General features: G+C 44.4%; 1 protein-coding gene across 2 annotated transcripts in view; it reads left to right on the top strand.

Annotated features, from left to right (window-relative positions):
- The window catches only part of LOC149836202 (DUF3754 family protein, putative (DUF3754)), a 111,056-nt gene that overhangs the window by 75,723 nt on the left and 19,939 nt on the right, over positions 1 to 15,394 (top strand). The window contains exon 10 of one of the 2 annotated variants that reach the window (XR_016432405.1): positions 2,437 to 2,577. Coding sequence is in view for 1 of the 2 variants with exons in the window: in XM_090009057.1 (XP_089865183.1) it covers positions 2,481 to 2,577 (97 nt within the window). In the remaining variant the exon portion in view is untranslated. The remainder of the gene's footprint in view (positions 1 to 2,436; positions 2,578 to 15,394) is intronic. The other variant, XM_090009057.1, reaches the window with a different exon arrangement.

Below are 15,394 nucleotides of genomic sequence, written 5' to 3'. Positions count from 1 at the left end.
GAAAGTGGCTTTTCCAAGTGTTTTGCAAGTTATATGGATTGTGAGTTTTGGTTCTTTAGCTAACGTGCCCAAAGTTGTCAGCTTGCCTTTCTAAATACAACAAAAGAATTATCTTCCGCTGATTTCATAAACAAACTCTGAAAAGTAAGAGATCTTTATAGTCTCTTGCCTATTTTCTGAAAGGTTCGCAAGTTTGAAATTTTGGGGTGTTACATTCTAGGTATTGACTCTAGTCCTGGTTATCTTGAATTATAGTTTTGAAAACCTGTCATTGACCTTGTGAACCACTTGTGTGGAATTGCCCCTCTATTGGATTAAGCTAGTTGGTTGAACATGAATCTACACTCATATTTTGTATTTTAAGTTTTAATTGCACATGGTTGGCCTTTTGTATAAGAATTAGGGCAAGTTGTAGTTTGTTTAATTTACTTGTGCATAAACCTGCTCACAAGTTCATTCATAAGTTCTCATTTCATGATAGTTGATTGTGGGTACTTAATGCTAGTTTATTCATTCAAGTCTGATTTATCTGTTCGACTATGATAAATTTATAATTGAAATTCTTTTTGATACTTGGATACTATTACATCACTTAAGTTTTACTTATTTGTTGAGTTTTTCTTTCTTAATGTTATACATTTCTATTATTGTATAAAGATTTTCCTACTTACATAATAGTGCTTCCATATTTTTATGTTTAATATAAACGTTAATCCCTTAAGTCACTGAATTGACGTTGTTAGTCACAAGTCAATTGGGTTTTCAAACCATGCATTCTCTTTTCAAAATTAAGCTCTAAGATCTTACAAAAATCCAAGACCAACAAAACTGCCTCATGCGACCGCCTATTTTGGATCCAATGAGCATTTTTTTTTTCTTTTAAGTAATGCAAACTAAGCAAAACTATTGGAAGTTTTGCAGCATATATTATGACAAAGAAAACACAAAGGTAATTCTAACCAACCATAGAATACATGATTAAATAAAGGTGTACCAATTGCTTGTTAAGTAGTACCTTTTGGCATTGAATGATTGCGGCAAAGGCTTCCCACCCAGTAAAGTCAATGGAGATGCTTATGAATGAGCAAAATTGAGGTTGATGATGCTACCTGTTTTGACATATGAACTAATGTGTATTTCGTCTTCAAATATCTCAGTTAATATTAGTTCAAGCATTCCAACATTACTGTCATCAAGTAATCACAAAGGTGTTTCCTTTTCATTGCAATCCATAATGGATTAGGCCATAGCAATTCCAACATTTTGTCATAGTTTTTTTCTCTTTCAGAAGTCAAATCTGTGCTGCCAACCTGCCTCAACTGCCCTCTTCCTTTTTCTGCAACCAATCAAAATGAAGAGCATTTCAGTAGTTAGCTTGAGATTCATTTTCATGGTATTATGTGCTTTAGCTTCGATGGTACTAGTGGCATACAACAAGGATCTCAGACTAAAGATGTCAACACTTCTGCTCATCCTGTAAAATTGTTACCTCTGAAAGCATTGGAGTTATCATTATTAACTTTTTGTGAACAATGAGAATATTCCTGCTATTGACACATATTTTTAGCAAAAAGTTTGATCCATAAATCATTATTTTTGTGTGGAGCTGTTAATGTCCGTGCCCACCCATGGACACTAACATGTTCACCACTGTGGCCATTCATGGCCATTATCATGTTCACACAAATTTACACCCCTAACAAAAGTAAAATATCATGGTGGTTTCAATGGCATTAATTGTCGCTATTATAGGCAAATTTTCTAATTCTATGAAAAGTAAATCAGTTTTGGGATGAAGGCGTAGTTGTTGTATGAAAAGTAAATCAGTATTCTGTAAGGAGAACATATTAACACAAATTTACACCCCTAACAAGAGTAAAATATCATGGTGGTTTCAATGACATTAATTGTCGCTATTATAGGCAAAATTTCTAATTCTATGAAGAGTAAATCAGTATTCTATAACGAGAACACATTAACAGATGTATATTTCCAACTTGCAGCAAACAAATGTCTCCTTTACTCTATAGAATCACAAGGTTTGCCCATAGTAGTGGCAATTAATTCATTAAAACCACCATGGCATGTTCAAGCGTGTTAGAGGTATAAATTTTCTGGCGAACATGTTAATGTCCATGCATGTTAACAACTTCCTTCATGTCCCAGTGATGATTTGAAAGGTGTGGCTGCCACTTCCTAGGAATGCTTTGAGTCCCAACACATGGACATGTTACAACTTGCATCAATATTATGTCTTCAAACACATGCACACATATACAAGCAATATTTAGATTTGTGCATACACCGTTTTGGCACATATTTTCTTCTAAATGTTATTCATTTTCCTGCATGTGGTCTTTCTTGCAAGAGTAACATCATAAGATTCACTTCATTTATTTTTCTTTCCTCAATCTTCTATTTTTTATGGTGCTACAGTGCAACATTTGGGCATTATCTCATCAATCGTGATTGTTATCCAGATCATCTTTCTTGCTTGATGTGATTGCTGTAACTGCACTTATAATATATGTCACTCGTGTCGCCCTGGGGTACAAGCAGACATGGGATCGGTATCAAGTGAGTTTCACAACTTATTCTCTTAACTACATTGTGTAATGCTTTCAAGATGAATGTATTTAATTTTCAGTTATATTCATTTATGGTTTTACTTATGATGAACTACCTTACGATGTAACATATCCACTTAGTGTTGCAAACTGATCGGATCTGGGTCAGACCTAGGTAAAACTGGTACCATATCCAATTTTACAAAAGTGTTTCCGGTTCTGAATCTGAATCCATCTCGGAATGCACATAAAATTCCAAACTTGGTACTGGATCTGACGTTTTTAACATTGGATCTGATATCCAAAAGTCTCACCCTTTTAAAAAAGATGTGGGTAGTGGCAATATGGTAATATTTAAAAAAGAAAGCTGCTTCCATTGAATTTCTTTTGGAGGTGGAAGTATGGTAATTTTTAAACATGAAAGTTGCAACTGTTGTAATTTCAGGATTGTTTGGTTTATTATACTACCACAAATTATATATACCTTCAACCCCTCACCCACTCCCACCTTTCAAATTTCAATTCACGCTACCAGTGGCACAACTTAAGGGGTTTGTTGGCCCGGGTTGGGTCGTACCTGGTTCCAACTTTAATCTTTGTCCAATCCCGACCCGGATCTGACTGAACCTGAAACATTTAGTTCCGGGTTTGATCTGTTTTTCAAAACAGAACAACATTTCTTCTCTGGATCTGCCTGTTTTATTTTCGGTGAGGTTGTAATTAGGCTAAGATCCGACCTGTAACGCCCTAAAATTTCAACTTTCGAACCTTTCATAATACAGGCAAGAGACTAAAAGAATCTCTTTATTTCAGAGTTGGTTTAAGAAATAAGCGGAAGACCATCCTTTTGTTAATTTTAGAAAAGCAAGTTGACCACTTTGGGCACGTTAGCTGAAGAACCAAAACATACAACCCATGCTACTTGAAAAAGGCACTTTCATTAAAAGAAGGTTTCAAAAGTACAAAATTCGGATGTCCAAAGGAAAATCCGTTACAAGACCCAAAAACATCAGGACGCGAGCTAAGAGCAGGAAGAAGAAAGTCTTGAAGCCATCTTGCCATCGCGCCATCGCCCGTGAAGTACCTATTCATCACCTGTACCCATAGAATGGGTTAGTTTCGCAAAAAAAAACTAGTAGGTGCACAAGAGAGACTACAAGGAAACTGAATTATGTACCTTTAATTCAGTAGGTTACGCAGTTTAAAGCAGATACGCAGTTAAACAGGTAAGCAATGCAAGTAGGTACATAGTGCAAACGCGTAAGTAGTGCAAACGAATAGGTAGTGCAAGCGAGTCAGTGGTGCAAGCGAATCAGTGGTGCAAGCGAGTCAGTGGTGCAAGCGAGTCAGTGGTGCAAGTGAGTCTCACTACTCAACAACCAGTGTGAACAGACTTTATGTTTCGATATTACTGGCCTGCGGGTACGCGCAGGCAAAACGTAGAAACAACTGAGACTAGTTCGGGCGTCTGTTATTCTATGTATTTTGAATAACCCGAATAGCTAGTTGAGTCCGCTCCAGAGGAATGGCTTTAGCCGAGAGAGGATTCTCCAAAGGAGGCAGTGCCACGGATGCATCCAACTTCTACAGAAGTGTTGAGCTAACTATTGTAGCCCCTTTCCCCTAACTCCAATGACTGGGGAGGCCGGATCATTGCCCGTAGGGTGGTTGTTAACAACCTGTCCATTGGAGTTTGTACCGCTCTGTCCTCTCCCTTGACAGACCATTAGAAACGAATAGGTACGTTAGGGGTTGCTTAACTAACGACCCACTCTATGCTGTGGTCTTTAAACCACTCGAGCATCTTGCCTGTGAAGGCGAATGTGAGGCCATTTATGTGATTCCAGCATTGTGCATTTCGCACTGTTCGAGGTCGCACGACCGTCTCATCCGATCATCGCAGTACTAGACGTGTCGTGCACGACTACAAGTACTCTAGGATGAAGGGGGTATAGCTCCTCAAAAGAAGCATCAACAGGAGTGTTTCACAAAGATGTAAAGTTTATCAACTTTACTATATCCTTTGAAACAGCAGTACCTTGTGCCAACAATATGCCTGCGATTTTCTAGAACCTCATCCGCTATCGGGGTATCTACATGCCTCGCATGACTCGACACCGGCCTCGATAGACGAGAAAACATGTTTCTCAACAGAAACTCCAACTCGTCTGCAGGACTGCATACTCAAGGAGTCAGGATCCTTGCAAGGTATCCCCCTCCTTAGACGGGGATGTTACGCTAGCTCCTATCTCAACTCTCGTCGCGAGAGAGAGAGAGGTGAATGCCTGAGGATGCCTTTAAGGCATATGCAAAGAGCAAAAACCTGCGCGGCATCTGCAATAGCAAATCAGTAATAATACATACAAAAACAAGAGTCTAGGCGCAAAACGCGACGACAAGGTAAAGGCGGTAAGCAGAGTTGCAACGCTGAACCTCGCCACGATGCGTGACGGCACATACAAACCATAAGCAAGAATGCAACACGAGATCTCGATGTGATACACAATGGCAAGGATAGACTGACATAAGGAAAATGGCAAGGATCGCGAAACCGCGTCCTTGAGTTAAGTGCATACTCGTATAAATATATATATATATATATTCATTTATTGATCATTTTTTAGTTTAATTGAACTTAATTCAATTATCCAAGTCTTCCGTACAATCTTCCCCTACCTTGGAGGGTTACGAGCTTGCTGACGTCTGCGGACGTACACAATTGACGGCTCGGGTCGCGGAGCGCGAGTGAGATCCGTCGTAGCTGCAAATATGCGATATTAACATGCAAGCCCAGACAAAAGCAAAAGCAAGGCAAAGACTCAACTTCTCCAATACATAGAGCTGGGACCAACCGTCCCAAATGACTCAAAAAAAAAGATGGGGCAGGGCCAAATGAGCCTTGCCGCCCAAAGAGGGATGTAGTCAATGTGAGCAGATGACTCACGTTCACTAGAAATTCCTCGCTGGAGATCAACATTTGTAATGATCTGTCCCCATTACGATGTAGCTTGCAAAGATTCCCCGGGTCTGTCGACCAAGGGTATAGGCTCGCGCACAAAGGGGTAGGGGGGATCGGCCCCTGCTGGCAAACAAAAAGGCAGGGGCCGATGGCCCCTGTTAGCAAACAAAAAGGCAGGGGCCAAGGGCCCCTGCTGGCACACAGAAAGGCAGGGGCCGATGGCCCCTGCTGGCAACCGAAAGGCAGGGGCCTATGCCCCTGCTGACAAAAGAAAGGCAGGGGCCATAGGCCCCTGCTGGCAAACGAAAGGCAGGGGCCTATGCCCCTGCTGACAAAAGAAAGGCAGGGGCCATAGGCCCCTGCTGGCGTAAAAGAAAGGCAGGGGCCATAGGCCCCTGCTGGCAAACGAAAGGCAGGGGCCATAGGCCCCTGCTGGCAAACGAATGGCAGGGGCCCATGGCCCCTGCTGGCGTAAAAGAAAGGCAGGGGCCCCTGCTGGCAAACGAAAGGCAGGGGCCATAGGCCCCTGCTGGCAAACGAATGGCAGGGGCTCATGGCCCTTGCTGGCGTAAAAGAAAGGCAGGGGCCATAGGCCCCTGCTGGTGCAACAAAAAGGGGCAGGGAGGTGGGGCTCGACCCCTCCCCTGCCGTAGCAGAGAGCAGGGAAGAGGGGCCCGGCCCCTCCCCTGCCGTACGGAAGTAGGGAGGGGGCTCCGCCCCTCGCCTGTCGTACGAAAGCAAGGAGGAGGCTCAGCCCTCCCCTCCCTGTGTAACGAAGAAACGAGGGGGAAGGATCGGAGAGAGAGATGGAAAGAAGGAGAAGAAGAGGAGGAAGAACGTACCTGGTGGTCGGCGGCGGCGGCAGAGAGGGGTCGCAAGTGGCGGCTGCAGACGAGCGAGGGAGAGTCGGGAGGCGGTGAGGGAGAGAGACAGCGAGGGGGGGGGGGTCGTATTTGAAACCCCCTGCCTTATTTTCTAAAGAAGGCACGAGGGAGGCGGTGCCTCAATTAGGTCCGGGTCCGGATCCGACCCGAATCCTAACCTTTTTTTTTTTTTACGGGTTATTACATCCTACCCTCCTTAAAATAATTTCGTCTGCGAAATTTTTATTCCATGCACTGGTCAAAATACAAGTCAGGGTATTTTTCCCTGATATCCGACTCAGGCTCCCATGTACATTCATATATTCCATGGTGTTGCCTACGTACTTTTACAAGAGAAATCGTCTTCGATCTGAGCACTTGGTCTCGACGATCAACGATTGCCACTGGTCTTTCCTCGAACGTCAAGTCTTTTTGGATATCCACATCATCATAATGAATGATGTGTGATGGGTCATGAACGTATCTTCTCAGCATAGATACGTGGAAGACGTCGTGGATCTGAGCGTACTGAGGAGGCAGCGCAACACGATAAGCCGCCTCACCTATCCGATCCAGGATCTCAAAAGGTCCGACGAATCGGGGACTCAGCTTTCCTTTCTTCCCAAAACGGAAAACGCTCTTTGTAGGAGATACCTTAACAAAAACCATATCTCCTGTTGAGAACTCGAGCTCTCTACGTCGACGATCGACGTAACACTTCTGCCGACTCTGCGCGGTACGCAAACGTTCCCTGATCATCTGCACTTGCTGAGTATAGTGCTGTAGCACTATAGGTGAATCTAACATCCGTTCACCAACCTCATCCCAGTAAACAGGTGATCGACAAGGCTTCCCGTACAAAGCTTCGTACGGGGCCATACCGATACTCGCATGATAACTATTATTGTACGCGAATTCTGCCAACCCGGTATGAGAGTCCCATTCTCCCTTCCAGTCTAACATGCACGCTCGCAGCATGTCCTCCAAAGTCTGAATCGTGCGTTCAGATTGTCCGTCGGTCTTAGGGTGGAAAGCGGTGCTGAATTTCAGTTTCGTGCCCAAGGCCAACTGCAGTTGTCCCCAAAACCTGGAGGTGAACCTCGGGTCACGATCAGAGATGATTGACATAGGAACACCGTGCAATCTCACAATCTCCCTGACATAGAGGTCTGCCAAGCTGTCCAGTGACTGACTGAGCCGAATAGGGAGGAAATGCGCTGATTTAGTGAGTCGATCCACGATCACCCAAATCGCATCGTGTTTCCTCCGCGTCCTCGGCAAACCGACGATGAAGTCCATCGTGATGTCCTCCCACTTTCATTGTGGAATCTCTATCTGCTGCATCACTCCGCCTGGTCGTTGGTGCTCGATCTTAACCTGTTGGCAAGTCAAGCACTTCGAAACGTATTCGGCTACGTCCCGCTTCATTCCACTCCACCAATATCTGCGCTGCAAATCTTTGAACATCTTTGTGCCGCCCGGGTGAATCGTGTACTTGGACTTGTGGGCTTCAGCGAGAATCTCATCTCTCAAAATAGGGTCTTTTGGCACCTAGAGACGATCCTTACGCCATACACCTCCTTCCTCACTCAGACGAAAGGGGGTATCGGCCCGCTGCGCTAGAGCCTTCAGCTTTTCGTACCGCTCATCGATCTTTTGACTAACAAAGATCCTAGATAATAGCTCAGGTTGAGCTACCATGCTGGAAAGACTGATCGAAACTGGAGTGACTGCAAACGGTTCCCACGATATCAGATCCTCGATCAGTTTCCACCCCGCAAATAACAAATTGACAGAAACGCTGGGAGACTTGCGGCTCAGAGCGTCGGCCACAACGTTCGCTTTTCCCGGGTGGTAGGACAAGGTAAAGTCATAATCCTTGAGGAATTCCAGCCAACGCCGCTGCCTCATATTCAGCTCCTTCTGCGAGAACAAATATTTTAGGCTCTTATGATCTGTAAAAGCCTCGAACCGCTCCCCATACAAATAGTGCCGCCATATCTTCAATGCGAAGACCACCGCTGCTAACTCCAAATCATGAGTCGGATAATTCTTCTCATGTATTTTAAGTTGGCGCGATGCATAGGCGATCACTCTATCGTTCTGCATTAAGACGCAACCCAAGCCTGTTCCGGAAGCGTCGGTGTAAATCACGAAGCCGCCTCGACCCGAAGGTAAGGCCAAAATAGGAGCAGTCGTAAGACGTTCCTTCAACATCTGAAAACTGCTCTCGCACATGTCGTCCCACACGAACTTAGCTTCTTTCTTCAGGAGTTGCGTCAAGGGTAGAGAGATCTTAGAAAAGTCCTGGATAAATCTTCGATAATACCCAGCTAATCCAAGAAAACTCCGAATGTCACGAACATTCCTCGGTTGCTGCCAACTGAGTACAGCCTCGACTTTCGCTCGATCCACGGACACACCTTCCTTGGAGATGACATGTCCCAAAAACATGATCTCCTCGAGCCAAAACTCGCACTTAGAGTACTTAGCGAACAAACGCTCCTTTCGCAAAGTTTCGAGAATAACTCTCAAGTGCTCACGATGTTGCTCCCAGCTATCGGAATACACCAAGATGTCATCGATGAACACGATCACGAAGGTGTCAAAGAAGGGTTTGAACACCCTATTCATGAGATCCATGAACGCTGCAGGAGCGTTAGTGAGTCCGAAGGGCATGACCGTAAATTCGTAATGCCCATACCTGGTCCGGAAGGCCGTCTTGGAGATATCATCTCCCTTAATTCTGAGTTGATGATACCCAGATCTAAGGTCGATCTTTGAGAAGATCTTGGCCCTCTGCAACTGATCGAACAAATCCTCGATGCGTGGCAACGGGTACTTATTCTTTATTGTCGCCTGGTTGAGCATCCGATAGTCGATGCACAAACGCAATGATCCGTCCTTCTTCTTCACGAACAAGACAGGAGCTCCCCAAGGCGAGACGCTGGGGCGGATGAATCCCTGATCCATCAACTCCTGCAACTGCTTCTTGAGCTCTTCGAGCTCGGCTGGTGCCACCCGATATGGAGCCTTAGAAATTGGCGTAGTACCCGGCAGCAACTCGATGTTGAACTGCACCTCACGAGGTGGAGGAAGGCCTGGCAGTTCCTCCGGGAAGACGTCTGGAAAATCTCGCACAACCTCCAAATCTCCCATCGAGACTCGCGTCGGCTCGGACTGGACGACACTAACCAAAAAGGCAGTGCATCCCTTCCTGAGGTAGCTCTGCGCCTTCAGCGACGAAATCAACTTGCTTGCCCGAACAGGTTTCACGATCTTGAATTCCACCTTGGGCATTCCTGGGGGAGACAAAACAATCTTGCTATCTCTGCAAAAAATCTTGGCATGATACTTGTGCAGCCAATCCATGCCTAGGATGACGTCAAATTCCGTCATCACTAGCAGGATAGCACAAGCCGGTAAATGCCAATCTGCCAGGATTACGTCCAACTCTGGTACGTAGGTCGCACAAACAGTATTTTTCCCAATCGGGTTATACACTTCAAGGGTATTATGTAAGGGTTTTACAGGTACGCGCAAAAACTCAGCAAAATTTACCGAAATAAAAGAGTGTGTGGCACCACAATCAAAAAGCACAAAAGCCGCTTGATTAGCGACAAAAAGGGTACCTTGCACTAGGTCGCCCTTGGTCAGCTGCTCAGCCTTGGCTGAGTAGACGCGTCCCGGTGCCCTCCTTTGACCGCTCGCCTGCGGTTGCGGCGTCTGATGCTGCTGTTGCGACTGTGGTGGCCGAGGGAGCAGAGGTGCTCCGCTGGTCTGCCTGGCGTCGTCAGCCGCCTTTTTGCGACAGTCGCGGGCGTAGTGGCCCATCTTGCCACAATACAGGCATCCGCCTGTGTCGAGCGGTCACGCCTGCCCAATGTGGGATCGACCGCACCTGGGGCACACATTGCCCGTCTGCTGCCTGGCTGGAGGGTTGCCCTGAGGCCGCTGACGCTTCGAAGGAGGATATCGTTTCCTTCCTCCTTCGCTCTTCACAGGAAGGAACGATCGTTTGCCTGGGTCACCGGAAGGTGTCTTCGGCTCACCACCCGTAGCGGGTGGCCTCCTGCCCTGTGTACTCTTAGTGCGCTCCCAGGCCTCACTCAGGAGGGTGGCAACAGCAACTGCCGCAGAGAAGGTCGAGGGCATGCTGGTTAGGACCCGATGCATGAGCCCCTCCTTCAGCCCCCGAACAAACTTTCCTGCTCGCTCGCGATCATCCGCGAACAGGTTGGGACAATAGGGTTCTAAGCGCTGGAATTTGGCGATATAATCCGTCAAACTCGAATTGCCCTGGCTGAGCTCCAAGAACTCCACCTTCTTCTTCTCCCTCTCATGAGGCGGGAAGTAGTTCTCCAAGAAAGCCTTTCTAAAAGCTTCCCAAGGAATGGGCGAAATTCCCGAAAACTGCACACTCTGGGCCATGTCCCACCAACTGCGGGCATTCTCCTTCAGCCTAAAGGTCCCGAATAACGTCTTCTTGTCATCGGGCACTGACAAGACCTCGAACACTCGTTCCACCTCCTTCACCCAGTTATCGGCCATGTCTGGGTCGGGCTTGCCATCGAAGGTCGGGGGGTCAAGCTTCAGGAATTTCTCATACGTCACTGCGGTATGCGGCTTCGGCTCAGAAACGGGCGCTGGTTCCCTTTTAGAACGAATCTGGTCTCGCATAGCCGCTGCTAGGGAACTTATGGAATCCAACACGAATCCCCGCTGATCTGACCAATCGTCAGCAGACCCTTCATTCGAGTTTCTTGCCATCCTTGGAGTAAACAAGGAATACCAATAATTAGAATTTTCAGGAGGCTCGAAATAGGCCAGAAACAAAAGTACCATTCATGTTTAACATGAGTAGTTTAGGAAAACCCAGCAATGTTGTTACATAAGCAGAACGCGTCAAGCCTCTTAGCTTAACAATGCAAAATACGCCTACTAAGCAAAAAGAAAGGTATACTCACAGCGCGATGCGGATGCTCGATGGTCAAGAATCCTTGCTTCCCTTAGCTCTGATACCAAGTTGTAACGCCCCAAAATTTCAACTTTCGAACCTTTCATAAAACAGGCAAGAGACTAAAAGAATCTCTTTATTTCAGAGTTGGTTTAAGAAATAAGTGGAAGACCATCCTTTTGTTAATTTTAGAAAAGCAAGTTGACCACTTTGGGCACGTTAGCTGAAGAACCAAAACATACAACCCATGCTACTTGAAAAAGGCACTTTCATTAAAAGAAGGTTTCAAAAGTACAAAATTCGGATGTCCAAAGGAAAATCCGTTACAAGACCCAAAAACATCAGGACGCGAGCTAAGAGCAGGAAGAAGAAAGTCTTGAAGCCATCTTGCCATCGCGCCATCGCCCGTGAAGTACCTATTCATCACATGTACCCATAGAATGGGTTAGTTTCGCAAAAAAAAACTAGTAGGTGCACAAGAGAGACTACAAGGAAACTGAATTATGTACCTTTAATTCAGTAGGTTACGCAGTTTAAAGCAGATATGCAGTTAAACAGGTAAGCAATGCAAGTAGGTACATAGTGCAAACGCGTAAGTAGTGCAAACGAATAGGTAGTGCAAGCGAGTGCAAGCGAGTCAGTGGTGCAAGCGAATCAGTGGTGCAAGCGAGTTAGTGGTGCAAGCGAGTCAGTGGTGCAAGCGAATCAGTGGTGCAAGCGAGTCAGTGGTGCAAGTGAGTCTCACTACTCAACAACCAGTGTGAACAGACTTTATGTTTCGATATTACTGGCCTGCGGGTACGCGCAGGCAAAACGTAGAAACAACTGAGACTAGTTCGGGCGTCTGTTATTCTATGTATTTTGAATAACCCGAATAGCTAGTTGAGTCCGCTCCAGAGGGACGGCTTTAGCCGAGAGAGGATTCCCCAAAGGAGGCAGTGCCACGGATGCATCCAACTTCTGCAGAAGTGTTGAGCTAACTATTGTAGCCCCTTTCCCCTAACTCCAATGACTGGGGAGGCCGGATCATTGCCCGTAGGGTGGTTGTTAACAACCTGTCCATTGGAGTATGTACCGCTCTGTCCTCTCCCTTGACAGACCATTAGAAACGAATAGGTACGTTAGGGGTTGCTTAACTAACGACCCACTCTATGCTGTGGTCTTTAAACCACTCGAGCATCTTGCCTGTGAAGGCGAATGTGAGGCCATTTATGTGATTCCAGCATTGTGCATTTCGCACTGTTCGAGGTCGCACGACCGTCTCATCCGATCATCGCAGTACTAGACGTGTCGTGCACGACTACAAGTACTCTAGGATGAAGGGGGTATAGCTCCTCAAAAGAAGCATCAACAGGAGTGTTTCACAAAGATGTAAAGTTTATCAACTTTACGATATCCTTTGAAACAGCAGTACCTTGTGCCAACAATATGCCTGCGATTTTCTAGAACCTCATCCGCTATCGGGGTATCTACATGCCTCGCATGACTCGACACCGGCCTCGATAGACGGGAAAACATGTTTCTTAACAGAAACTCCAACTCGTCTGCAGGACTGCATACTCAAGGAGTCAGGATCCTTGCAAGGTATCCCCCTCCTTAGACGGGGATGTTGAAATGAAATGGGGATCTTCGAAACACGAGCTTTGATTAACAAGAGCAAGTGTCAAGAATGACACTAAAGCATAACCCTTAAAAAGGGTATAACTGGAAACAAAATAAAAATAAAAATGTATTCTTTATTGATATGAAAAACCAATTGCTTAAGAAGCATTGAAGTGATATACAAGAGGGGCTGCACCCCTTTATATACACAGCTGAAAGAGGACTCAATAGAGCTGTTGGGCACAGTCCAACAGCTCTATTTAGAGCTGTTGGAATGTGTCAGTCCAACAACTCTATTAAGAGTCAAGTATGGACAGGACTTGACTAGCAACAGTCATTCTAGTTCAAACTGAACTAGATGACATAAAGACAAAAAATAAAAATAAAGGAAAAAAATACAGAAAAGAAAGAAATTAAAAATGTATTTATATATATATAATAATATAATATTATTATATATACATATATGTACAGTTTTACATTTTAACACTCCCCCTCAAACTTACGGTACAATGAGCGAAAGTTTGTCTAAGAGAAAGTGAAATCGGGGAGCAGCGAGAGGCTTTGTAAAGAGGTCTGCTAACTGATATTCTGAAGTGACATATGGCAGATCAATTATCCCGTGTAGATATTCCTCTCTGACGTAGTGACAATCCATTTCGATGTGTTTGGTGCGTTCGTGGAATGTGCTGTTACTGGCAATGTAGATCGCACTTTTGTTGTCACAACACATTTGTGAAGCCTTTGTTGCTTCAACTGCCATGTCAGCAAGCAGTCGTCGGAGCCAAACTACTTCCATGGTCGTGGTTGCCATGGCTCTGTATTCAGCTTCGGTTGATGAGAGAGATACCTTCTGCTGCTTTTTACACCTCCACGAGATTAATGATTCCCCTAAAAAGACACAAAAGCCAGTGGTTGAGTGTCTGTTATTGGGATCACCTCCCCAATCAGCATCAGTATATGCAATTAAATCAAGAGAAGAGGAGGAAGATAAGAAAAGTCCTCGTGAAAGAGAGGACTTGATGTATCTGATAATACGCATGACTGCTCCCATATGAACAGAAGTAGGAGCATGTTGAAATTGACTTGCTGTATGAACAACATGTGCTATATCTGGTCTGGTAATGGATAGATAGGAAAGTGCCCCGACAAGCTGTCTGTAAGGAGTAGGGTCTGCAAGAAGTTCTCCATCATCAATCTTCATTTTAACATTAACAACTTCTGGAGTGTCAACTTTCTTATCATCAGTAATACCAGACCTGAAAACAATATCAAAAGCAAATTTAGTCTGAGATAATAAATATCCTCTAGGAGAATAAGCAACTTCAATGCCTAAAAAATATCTCAACAAGCCCAAATCAGTCATTTCAAAATGAGATTTAAGAAGTGTTTTGATTGTTTCAACTCCCTGTTTATCGCTTCCGGTGATGATCATATCATCCACATAGAGAAGAAGCACAATGATCCCTGCATCAGAATTCTTAATAAACAAAGCAGTGTCAGTTAAACAGAATTGAAAACCAATATCAATCATAACACGACTAAACCTATCATACCAAGCTTTTGGTGCTTGTTTAAGTCCATAAAGAGTTTTTTCTAAGCGAAGGACTTTACCCTTAGGAATACTTAGACCAGGAGGGGGTTCCATATATACTTCTTCAACTAGCTTTCCATTTAAAAAAGCATTTTTGACATCCATTTGAAAAATAGACCATTTTTTGATAGAAGCTAAGGCAATTAAGGTTCAGACAGTAGTCATACGAGCCACCGGAGCAAAGGTTTCTTCATAATCAATCCCATATTCTTGGGCATAACCTTTGGCTACTAAACGGGCTTTATATCTTTCAAGAGTACCATCACTCTTGGTTTTAATTTTATAAACCCATCGACATCCTATAGTTTTCTTCCCTGGAGGAAGATCTTGAATATTCCATGTAGAAGCCTTTTCAAGTGCATCTAATTCAGCTTTCATGGCTTCTATCCATTTGATATCATTTTTTGCTTGAAAATATGTGGATGGTTCTTCATATGAGTGAATTAATGCAATAACTGCCCTATATGTGGGTGAGAAAGACTCGTATGATACAAACTTTTCTGGAGGCCTCGAGATTCGGGATGATTGTCTAGTTGGAATGTTAGAATATTTCTCAAGTGCACATGGAGTATTAGACTCTTGTCGCCTGGAATATTGAATACTAGTATCTCTATGAACTTCTTCATTTTCAACATTAAGATCAATAATTCTTGGATCATCATCAAAGTTACAATCAAGGTCATATTCATCAGATGTTGATGTTAGATCTAGCAAAAAGGAGTACTCAGTGACGTCTTTTAATTTTCTAAAATCAAAGAAGCTCTCCTTTTCAAGAACGAAAACATTTCTAGACACATATAGTTTATTATTTTTGAAGTCAAAACATCTATAACCTTTCTGGTTTTCAACATA

Source organism: Nuphar pumila, chromosome 6 (genome assembly GCF_984573655.1).
Source record: "Nuphar pumila chromosome 6, dmNupPumi1.hap1.1, whole genome shotgun sequence".
Taxonomy (NCBI): domain Eukaryota; kingdom Viridiplantae; phylum Streptophyta; class Magnoliopsida; order Nymphaeales; family Nymphaeaceae; genus Nuphar; species Nuphar pumila.
Note: the sequence above shows the minus strand (reverse complement) of the source record. Positions and strands in the feature narration are given on the sequence as shown.